The following is a 12164-nucleotide window of genomic DNA, read 5'->3' on the forward strand; positions in this document are numbered from 1 at the left end:
GCCGGTAAACAGTTAACTGTCTATTTTTCAGAGTTCCTACGTGATGAAGCAAAACCAAAACTATATTTGTGCATACCCACTTGTACCTGTTACAATCAACAAACTTTTCAGAAAGCAAAACATTTCAAAACAATTATTGTACAGGTGTATTGGATCCATTAAATTTTGGTTACATGGTGAATCAGATAACAATGAGGATGAGAAAATAAACTGAGAATCACTAAACCGTACAATGCTGACACACAGACATGTGATTACGTTCAATTATACGTTTTACGTGACGGAAAAACAAAACTGAGAAATTTTAGAAAAAAAATTGTCTTAAAAATTCTGTTTTAATATTCTGATACCTTCTTACGTTTTTTAATACATCATGTATGATTTTACTTTTAACATTTAAAATGATTAAATATATATAAAATGCTTATTTATGTCTAACATTCTTTGTCAAGAAAACACTGATTTCTTTGTGATATATGAATTTAACACATTCACGTAATGATATTCGAAAAATCTTTAAATATGTAAAACAATAAAAGAAATTTGCTTTGGAAGTTACCAATGATTTGTTTTCTTTAAAAATCCATATATATAATCATAAATAAAACACATTAACATGAAAGAAAATATAGTGAAAGTAAATAATTACATCCAAATGAAGCTAAATGAATAAACAAAATCATGAGGAAGGACTGCGTTAAAAACAGCAAATCCCAACCTCTGATTATATTATAACCATAAATTTAAAAACAAAATGCAACGTATTTTGTTTCATGTTAATGTGTTTTGTTCATGGCTTAAAAATGTATGGTTATAATATACGAAAAATTGATTTGAAGCGATTACATTTTATGACAAAGTGAGTTATGCTACAAAGTAAGCTTGTTTAAATTGGTATTAAATAATTTATTAAAGCGAGTTTGTCTTACAGCAACAGTTCATAAAATGATGGCAGACTTAATAGATAAAAGTTCCTTAAGTGATAAAGCACATTATGATAATTTAATAATACGGTGGCAAACAACGATTTATAAACATAAAAAGTGATATATTGTTGGTATTTGTGAGGGGAGCATACTACAAATTTGATAGATCACTCCCTTTTAAATCAATTCATTATGCTTATAAATCGCAGCTTGTTAACTTATTAAGACAAAGTATTAACAGCTGTGGTAATCCTGTAGGAATTTGTTGTTTTCTTATGCTAAGAAAAAGTGTTTTTTCAACATCAGTACAAAGGTCAGTAACAAAGACATGATATACATTTGATAAAATTTCTCTTAAACTAGAACGTATACCGTAACAAACTCGTGCATAAAACGAACAAATCCAATGTTCGTAATGACCCTTTTGATTGCCAGTGACTCCGATATATGTTTCAAAGTATTGCCTATAATTCTCTTATACTAATGATTGATTAAGTCTATAAAATTTTCAACGCTTTCAATAGTAGTGTAAGGAAGAGAGTAAAACGTTTGAAATTAGCTTGTAATTAAAACTAGAACACAGTTTCTATTTGAGTAAGAAACAGAAATATTAAGTCTTATTCAACTTATAAACACCGGAATTTACAAGAAACCGTAACATACGAGTAGAAGGAGGACCTCTTGCTTTCCTACCACATTAATTCTGTATAATTGTGTGAAAATTTGTTATGTGCGGGTCGTGTTTAAACTTCTAGAAAATTTGGCAGTTTTGCGATTAAATGGTTTCGAATTCAGACTTTATTTTTCAATAACAACTCTATTGTTTTTGGACATGATTGTTTATAATTAAATGTTATTTACCACAGATACAATTCCAGTTAATATTCATACACCATGAAGTAAAAATACTAAAACAAAAACACCTTTCAAGGATTAGTTGTTTTACCCTTCGTTAATTCTAGTATTAACAGCTCACTGATCGTGAATTTTGTAACTTAACATTCTACAGGTTCGCGTTTGTTTAACATCGTCATCACAGTTAGTTTCTAGATTCTAAGTTAAAAATATACTGAATGAGTATTTTATCATAGAATGCTGTCATCGTTGCATCATAACACTTAAGTATTATTATTGTATAAATATTGGCATTTACTTGTTGTTCTTGTATGTTTTTAATCCTTTTTGCTACTTAAGAAAGTCAATTACGTAATAATACTAGATGTTGCTGTCACAATTCACTAGTGCTGTTTTATTTTCTTCAGCTCTTCTACAGATGGTCCGAACGTTGTTGTTCCATCACCAGTTTTTAGTTTTGTTTTTTCCACAACTTCTTTCGGTACACTTTTCAGATCATAAGCCTGTCCAAGGATGGCCATAACATCGATGAACATGCACGTGAAATTGCGCTTCCAGCCATACTCGCTGGTGGCATAGTCTTGAGGAAAGGTATGGTGGTAGTTATGGAAACCTTCTCCTAGAGCCCACCATGTCACGTGAATGTTTTCAACTGCGGTCATGAACCGATTGTAGGGCTTGTTTCCTCGCCAGTGGGCAGCACTGTTGATGAGCCACGTGAAATGAAGTGTTACGACGTAGCGGAGAATACCATTAGTTATGAAAGCAAACCATATTCTCTCATTCCAAAAATACACGGGTATGAAACTGGGTATGAAGAAACCACAAAAAAAGGCTAGAGGTACGTAGAACCTGTTAATTGAAAAAAAAAAATGTTTATTTAAAGGATTATAGAAGTCGGTGAACTTGAATACAGTTATTCAGGGAGAAAAACCTTTACAATTTATTTATTGTGAATTACATTGAAAGTGTGTTCCGTTCTTTTTATTTCTTCAATTTTTGCTTAATTCCAGTATTTGATCCAAGTTATTCTTCCTTACGTAGCTACTTTTTACGTGCCTAATGTCATCTCCTGTCCAAATGCTGTACTCAACGAACTACGCTATATCTATACACTATACATTTAGTTGAGGTACTGTACGCGAGAATCGTATTTTGGGAGCTTGAAATAGTTTTTAATTGAAAGCTCGATAAATAAAACAAAACAAGAAACGGTAGTATTTAGTAACGACTACATTACGTAGAATTACTTGATAAAAATGATATAGAAGTGTTCTACAAGCGCTCGGGTTATAGGGTTTCTATTCATTTTTATTAATACTTCTTAGAGACCTACGTATTTTTAGAACATCATGAACATAGAATTACTGATACTCCAGCGGCGAGTTTAATAAAAAGTCACGATTTTACTTAGTCCTGGAGACGAAACGAAGAAACATTATGGTAAGACTGGTAGAAATGGTCATACTATATCTCCAAAACAGATGTGTCAGTCAAAACCTGATGTACGAAATTTGTAAATAAAAATGGAAGTATATAGTTAAATCGACAAAACAAATACCGAAAAAAGCAACCGAACTAGAAGTTTTTGAAGATGTTAAACATGCAAGGGAAATACGACTGTCACGTGCAAACTTACTTGCGTTGAAAGCGGATCACTGGATCCTTGAGCAGATCGCTGCAGTCAACCGTCTTTCCCTTTGTTATCACATCCGGATGTTTTTTCTTCATCAGCCATCCCATATGAGCGAAGAAGAATCCTCGGTTAATGTCATGGGGATCACCAGTGGTTTCTGAAAACTTGTGGTGAACCCGATGATCACGTGACCATTCATAAATATCGTTCTAAGAAGTGAATATTTAATCATGATGTTAATGTTATATGCATACACAGATTATAAGTATACGTACACAAATACACACACACACATTTATATATGAGAGACAGAGAATACGCGATCTATGGACATAACAATCTTGGAAATAAGTATGGAAACAGTGAAGAAAATTAGAATAAAATGCTTACATTATAGGGTTGCTTTCCCTCTGTTATAAGAAGTGTGGCAATACAAAGTCAAGACATGAAAGCTTACACTGAGATTGGCTGCCATCCTACCAATCAGACAAAGCCACGTCAAACATAGTGCACTTAAAAAGAAAAAAGTACAGCCAGTCATACTATTCCTAGCACTAGTGTGGTTGACACTCGTATCTCCCACATCGGAACCGACACACGACAAATTTGCAGTCTTACTATTTTGATGGTGAAGGATACTATATGCAACAAACTGAAATGAAATTTCATGTTTTAGCAGCAGTTGTTTAGGAACTCTTGAAACAGGTACCTGAAACTAGCAAGCAGTCGAATTAGAAAGACCAAACCGTTGATTGATCGATTAATTAAGATGCCCTTTGCATGAGAAATGTTTCGTACACATATTGCTTTTGATTTAAATATAAGTACAAGTATGCGTATTGCCTCCAGATTAGTGAGATACAATACATATTAGTAGGGTGACGTCAGCGAAAGTGCAGCCGCTCGAACAACATTGTTTGGTACAGATAACCAAACCAAAGAGCTGAAATTGGAATTAGACTTCAAACTATAGGAGAGTCAAAGTGTGATGTACGTCTTAGCCACTGGTGTTGAAGGTTTACACAAGATTGATGGTACTCTGAATGCTGACAGGTACAAACAGTTTCTTATCTATAATACCAGTTACGCGGGAACGACGCTTGCTAGACAGGATTTCACCTTAGAGCAAGAAAGTAAACCGGATATGCAGCAAATGTAATGAAACAGTAACTGGGAGGAAAAAGTGGCTAAAAGAACATTCACAACCACAGTGTAGCCTCCACAAGGTCATGATAAAAATAATATTAAGCCTGCATAGGCTTATGTAGACTCTAAAAGGGTTAAACGGCATCTAAATAGCTTGGCTGAATCGTCGAAAGTAATAATAAACACTTGGAAAAATATCTACAATCATACATACATTGATCAATTTATGGTTGCTTAAACCAAGGTGTTTAAAGTAAATATACATGCTTGAAAATTGTTCAATTTGTTTGCTTTTCCTTTGCATTTTCTGTAACAATTTATTTCAGTTCAACTATAATAATGAAAGGGAGCGTCTGTGTGTGTGTGTGTGTGACCGTCATAGCTCCAAGAAAAAAGAATCCAGAAACCGGAAATTTTGTACCCATACTAAATAAACTTTAAGAGTGTGCACCTGACTATTATTACTTATATTATCCACGTGCAAAACTCCATATAGAAAATAAGTGGTTTCTTATATTATAAATAAAAATCATAGACAGACACACTTTTATTACAGATATATAGCCCGTGAGAAATGACGAGGCAAGTACGACCACTCCATAGCATATCCTGTAGTATATTAGCTAGATTAACAGCTTCTAATTGTAGAAAAGTTAGTGTTTCGGTTACACTACGTTCCAACAATGGCATTCACGTCATGTTGCCTAGCAACAAAAGCATAAAATGAAATGTATAAACAAAACTGGAAACAATATTTGTTGATTTCTTAATATAAAGTATCTACTGATTAAAGAAGTTTGTGTTTATTCGAAAGAATGACGATATAACAGAAAATACCTGAATTAAGACACGATTTAAGTTTAAAATTGGATCTAAATTTTTACTTTGACGATAAATTTTATGCACTTTGCTCCTGAGTAGGTTATCTCACAAACTGTCTTTTCTTTAGGCATATTTATTAATTTCTTTAAATCCTACTAACATTCACTACGCTTATAAGGTTTCACGGTCCCCTTTCGCTCCCATAACTAAAATCGTAATGTGCAAAATTGAAACATAAAAGCTGCGATTCATTGGCATAAACCAAAAAAAGCTCCGAGTAGAATAATATAACTACCTGCGGGATGCTACAATAGGTTCAGAACACACACACACACACACACTGATATAGTCATCTAAAATATATCAGCCTATAAGATACTCCCTGATAAGCCACGTACTTTCGCTAGTTTCTTAATAATGTAAAGATATACGAGCTTACAGAACTAAATGAATGGTTGCCATAGCTCACACTAATTACATCCGGGTAATCTTGTATAAGAAAACTAACAGCAAAATATTTTATGACCAGCGTAATACCATCGCTGGTAGCCTGTCTGTTAAATGATATAATTTTGTGTATCCCGTGACAACGAGAAATCCACTTGAAGTAAAAATGTATTCTCAAGACAGAACAACGTTTCGACCTTTTTAGGTCATCTTCACCTTAACCTGAAGATGACCTAAGAAGGTGGAAACGTTGTTATGTATTTTATTTTAATTAAATGTTTTAATACCCACACTAGCCGTCTTGAGAATATAGTTTCGTGTATACTGCTATCACGATTTTATAAAAACGGAGAATTAGTGGCAGTTACTTGATGCAAACAACTAGTTTTTATGGGTCTTGTAGATTAAATTACATTCAATTTTTTCTTGAATGTAAATTTAAATACTATCGTTATCTGTAATGTGTATTGCATCAGGCCAATATATAAAATGTTTGAATGGAAAGCGGGGTTTCTAATTTATGAGATGAAAACCCAACACACTAAGAAATACAATTAGCATGTAAAGCATGCTAATACTACGGACGTTTGAAGGCAAGCCTCTCCTAAACAATTAATAGAAACGTAGGTGCTATTAGATTAAATCTGGAACGAACTTTGCAAGAAACAACTTAAACAATTGCATAGCTATTCACATGAAATAGCTAATTATCCAAAACGTTAAATATCATATCTAGCCGCGCTATAACTATACAAGCATTTTTTTTCATCACAAAATAGGAGGGTCTGCTGAACTCCCCCTGCGTACTTGCATGCATATGCAAATATATATTACACTTACCAATTTATTATAATATACAGATTTGCAACATACCCAGTAGATGCCCAACTGGTGAATCATTGAATTAACTTGTAACATTATTTTTGATTTTCATTTACGAGCTGGCTCGCTTTGAAAATACTTTACCGATAAATAATAATCATATTATTAACATTGTTGTTATTTATTTTCCTATCATAAACCATGACCACACATTTGCTATGGGTACCACCAAGTGACATTTCCTTACTTGTTACCATACCTGACAAGCTAAGGAGTTAAATAGCATTAGTAGAATTCGAAGTGGAAGTTTGGCTTTGTAAGCTCGATGAGACCAAAGTCTGTGCGCACCAGCGGTTGTTCCAAGGCCTGAACAGAATGAAGAAACGACCCCTAGAAACAAAGAAAGTTCAACTGTTTTCTTTTATAGATTAATATACAGTTTTAAGTCTACGATTTTCTAAGTAAATGATACTGTTTTCAGTTTTTTTCACATGTAATTACGTGTAATAATTGCATTGTATAATAAAATAAATTATGTCCACAACACTTGAAAGTACTGTGAGGTTTATTTGTAAATAATGATCAAAGGGATTATTATTTTATATTTTTATGTATTTTATTTATATTTTCAATTATTTTTCTAAATCAATACAGATTACTTATATAAAGCTAACAAAAATGTTATTAAACAAATAACAGTACAAAGTAATTGCATTAATATATTTAGAATTTAATTTTTTTTTCACATCGTAACTGAAGTTATAAGAATACGAACATTATTTTCTCAAAAGATGGTAGCACCATCGAGCTCGATTACCATCACTCTAATTTGATGAATTGTACTTTCACGGTTACCAAGAGATGGCAGCACATGAGATTGCAATTCCATATTAATTAATATTCACGGTACGTGTACAAAAGGATAAAAGTTAGTCAGTTCTATTGTTACAGACTAACTGTAGATAAAAATACGATACATTGGCGAAAAATATATAAATGTGTATATATATTTAAATATATTAGTAATTGTGAGCCCAAAATGAACGAAAATCAATGTTATGGACTATAAAAAACATTTGAAATCGAGCAATAAAATTCACATAGCACAGCTAATCAGTTTATAATTTATACAACACAACAAACAAGACCAACAAATACTGAACATCATTTTCTCAGCTTTCGCTAAATTAAACATATTCTATTATTTCGCTTACCAAGTACCCATCCTTGCCACGTGGGTTCAGTTACAGCGTAATATAGTCCTACAATAGCTGTGGCATGCAAGAAAATGAATATGGTAATATTCGTCCAAACCAGAGGCAAGTCTTCTGGTTTTACCTCTTCTTTTGATGTAGGTACAGCACTCGTCACTACTTCTGGTGTCTTGGGAGCCATTTTTCTAAAGTAAACAAAACATTATTAAATAATCATGTTTAAGTACTCGTTTATAGCACAGAAAAATCAACGACTGGTAGCAATATACTAACCAACTTTTACTTTACTAGTGCCAGATTTTTCTGAATCAGGCATATAGAACTAGTAAATATTCATAAATGGAACATATCTAAAGTAAAAATGTAATTAACAGTATTTCATAAGTTATTTGTTTAATTTAATGCTGAAATGTAACTTTTGAGCGTGACACATTAGAAACCAAATTAACTAATTAACATTATCTAAGGACATTACATATGTTAGTGAAACACTACAAACCAACCTACATATTCTCTGAGGGCACTGCATGTATTGGTGACACATTAAAATTCAACGTACTAAACATTCTCTAAGGGCACTACATGTATTAATTATTAATCAAACATGTAAAAATTTCAAAATGCTCAACAGTAATTTTTCTCCTGAATTACGATAAACCTAAATAACGAAGATGTATTATCGATAAACGTTTACAATAATTTCGCTGATTTTATATCGCTAACTTATTAAATTTCTTCCAAAAAATACATGTTCGATTTTTCGTTATTTTTAATGGGCCTGAATTGCCTTTAAGCAAAATAAATTCCTAAAAGAATCAGTTCTTTGTTTTTGTTATTACTCATAGCAATAATTTAAAGATAACAAATATCAGTATTACATAAAGCTTTTTTTAACACACAAGCAAAAATTTCTGAAAGTTTAACGAATCTTCAAAGATTTGTTCAAATCATGAGATATATTATATCGAATGCATATATGCAAAGAAAAGCGTAATTTCCTTGAGTTAAGGATCAAGAACGACAGACATAGTATTTAAGCCTGAGTTAAGCCACACATTTGGAAAATCTATATTACACCACCTTAATTTAGATTCAACCTTGAATGATATTCCACGAAATTCACATCTCGATAGAATAAATTACCTGAATTACGTCTGCGGGAACTAATTCATAAAGACGAAAATTCGCGTGTAATCACAATATATTTACCAGTTTATAGATAATAAAACCAACGAATAATCATCGTGTACGAATTCAGAGAAACGAAAAGTCCACGAATATTCACATTATTCTTAAAAGTTTACAGAAAAGTAAACCATCAAGTAATGACGATACATGGAAACGTACAACGTCACCTTAACATTGAGAAAGTTTGTCTAGTATGCATGTAATTTAGAAAGTTTCACACTCAATGTTTCTTTCATATAAAAAACACCGAATTTCTAATTATTTTGAACTTAATATTCGAGTGTCCATCAGTGTAATACAGTTTCCAAATTAAAGTAAAACACGTTTATTCTAAATACAAATAATAAACATTATTTCTTTACATTGTGATTATTTGTTCGATGGGTGATAATTCAAAGATATAAATAAAAAGGTGAGAGTTTGTTTCAGAGCAAAACCACACCCCAGATTTAACTTTGTAAGTCCATAATCTTACACCTTTCTCATAGGGAGATCCAGGTGAGAGATCAAGACGGTTCAGGCACTGTCAACCCTACTTTTGTCATAAGCAGCAAGATTCTATTTTTCACTAAATTCTTTAGTTGGTTCCTTACTGTTTTTTGAGATTATACAAGATGTCTATCATAACCATTGCCAACAAAATGTCTAACACCATTGTCTTATGACAAATATAATTTTTTGCATTTACGCTCCATGAACAAAGACATTTACACCAAAGTATTTGTTATTCTAACGGATCACATACATAAATAGCGTTCCGATCATCATTACCTTTGTTTATTTGTTTGTAATTAAGCACAAAGCTAAACAGTGGGCCATCTATTTACCATGGGCATGGAAACCTGGTTTTTAGCATTGTAAATCCAAACTCTTGCCGCTGTTTCACTTGGGAGGTGCTGCGTTTGTATCTCGAGCGATCTGAAGAGTGCTAGTTTTGAGCAAAATGAGTTGTCGACAATGGATACGGCAGAATGTGTTTGAATGCTCTCACTCACTCTTCTCAGAGAAGAACCTTAAGGGGCCGAAGAACGACTACTGTGTTAAAAAAATACGCCTAATAGTAATGTCTTCTGTCAGATATGACTGATTACAATCATGCTTCGACAGAAAGGGCGTTCATACTGTGACAATTAAACATAATATGTAACTAATCGACATCATCCGCTATTCGAGATTGGCTGTCACTCTAATGTCGTACCCACAACTGAAGGTAAAAAAAAAAAAAAACATGGTTTGTTGGCTTCTTCTCAAATGGAAAAATCCTAGAATTCCAGTCCAACACGCGAACTATAAAGTCATGACTGTGTCATTACAATTACCTAAAGAACCAATTTACCTTTATGTTTATGTTTTAGCATTGAGACGAATTATGATTAGTTGAGTTTCTTCCGTTAAAATATTTGTCACAAAACAATCGATAATGCTATAAACCATATAATTATTATTGTAATTAGGTAACATTCTAGTAAAATATTCGATATCATTATAAATGCGATAGTGTCTCGAAGGCGGAAAGCTTATTCTATCAGAGACATCACTAAACGTAAAGAAATCGTTCAAGGATACATTACATCACTTCCCCCCAAAATGGTTCGGCAGGAAGTCTGAACTAAGACGTTAATCGCTAAAATCCAGGTTTTGATACTCGTGGTGGGCACAGCATAGATAGTCCATTGCGTAACATTGCGCTTAACCTTAACAACAAACAATTATGTACATTTTAGTCGATAATAGGTCAGTACCAGCTGTATGATTAGGTACAAATAAAGTATTAAGAAAAAGCACTCACGAGGAGAATATTCTACTTGGTAATTGGTTTGAATTAAATGCATAAAAAGAACCAAGTTTTAGGTTAAAAGCTGCGATTTAAAAGTAAAAATCTCGTAAATCATTGAAAGATCAATATGGGTATATTTTGTGATTAAAATTGCGTGATATTTTCTTTCTTAATCTATAAACTTAACCGAAGTGCATATAATTCATTTATCAATAGCTACTTCTACGACTATTAGCAACAATTTTTCTTGAATTTGAATTTTCGACACACAACTATACATGCATACTGACATATCTTTATATATGTGTACACACAAACACAAAATACTATACCTCAACAACATATTAACGATGAAGAGACTAGTAAATAAGCAAATAAGTATTCCATGAATTCATTTTTCTATAATTAAATACGTGTAGCAGTGAGCTTTGGTAGTTCCAAGATAAAAGAATAATCAACAAAGAGTGGCTGAATCAAGCTTTTCGTAACAGAACAGTGTTGTAGTGTTTATTAAGAAATTACAATTTTTTTCAGATAAGAAATGGGATGGCTGCTTGACAAAGTTAATTTTGCCAGTTAATTCAAATAATTTTTTTCAGTAAATTTATTTGGTACTTCTCTATGCTCAGAAACAGGAATGCAGGAGATATCGCGATAACTAGACTTGCTAAAAACGTTATCTCTGTACGTGTGGGAAATAAGTTGGCTCACTCGATAGAAAACTGGATAGAGGGAAGAAATCAAAGGGCTATTATAAACGGATTAGTGTCACAACAGTGGTACCTTAGGACTCAGAGTTAAGAAGGAATGGCCAATGTGTTATTTAAATTTACTGATAATATTAAGATATTGAGTGTTGCTGTCTGTGAGGATGCTACTGCTTTACAAGAGGATCTGGATTATATCATGAGTTGGGAAAATGGGTTTGAATTATAATGAATGGAGAATAGTATCACATTTTGGATTATGAGTATTCCTTTGATAGAGGTTACTTTAAGTGTTATGGAAGTATACTGGTGTTCTGGTTGATTTGTCTCTTAAGTCACTCACTCAATGTTTTGTTGTCACTCGAATGGTAAATAAGATTTTAGATTATATCTACAGAAATATTGAATACAAATCTAGAGAGAAGTACCGTGTTCAGTCTTGGGATTCTTATCTTAGAAAGAGCAGTAAATTGTCAGAAAGAGTTAAGAGGATGGGGAGTTAGAGGGGGATACATGTGAGGTGTTTAACATCGTTACAAGCCTTTTTACTGGGGAGTTATAGAGAGGGATATATGTGAGGTGTTTAACATCGTTACAAGCCTTTTTACTGGGGAGTTAGAGGGG

General features: G+C 32.7%; 1 protein-coding gene across 2 annotated transcripts in view; it reads right to left on the reverse strand.

Annotated features, from left to right (window-relative positions):
- Positions 1-885: 885 nt before the first annotated feature.
- The window catches only part of LOC143255934 (acyl-CoA desaturase-like), a 34668-nt gene continuing 23389 nt past the window's right edge, over positions 886-12164 (reverse strand). For both annotated transcript variants that reach the window (XM_076512379.1, XM_076512378.1), the window contains 4 exons: positions 7869-8053; positions 6914-7044; positions 3421-3626; positions 886-2633 (listed from right to left, as the gene is read on the reverse strand). In XM_076512379.1, the coding sequence (XP_076368494.1) occupies positions 2165-2633; positions 3421-3626; positions 6914-7044; positions 7869-8049 (987 nt within the window). In that variant the 5' untranslated portion in view covers positions 8050-8053 and the 3' untranslated portion in view covers positions 886-2164. The remainder of the gene's footprint in view (positions 2634-3420; positions 3627-6913; positions 7045-7868; positions 8054-12164) is intronic.

This window comes from Tachypleus tridentatus, chromosome 7, assembly GCF_004210375.1.
Source record: "Tachypleus tridentatus isolate NWPU-2018 chromosome 7, ASM421037v1, whole genome shotgun sequence".
NCBI classification, from domain to species: Eukaryota; Metazoa; Arthropoda; class Merostomata; order Xiphosura; family Limulidae; genus Tachypleus; species Tachypleus tridentatus.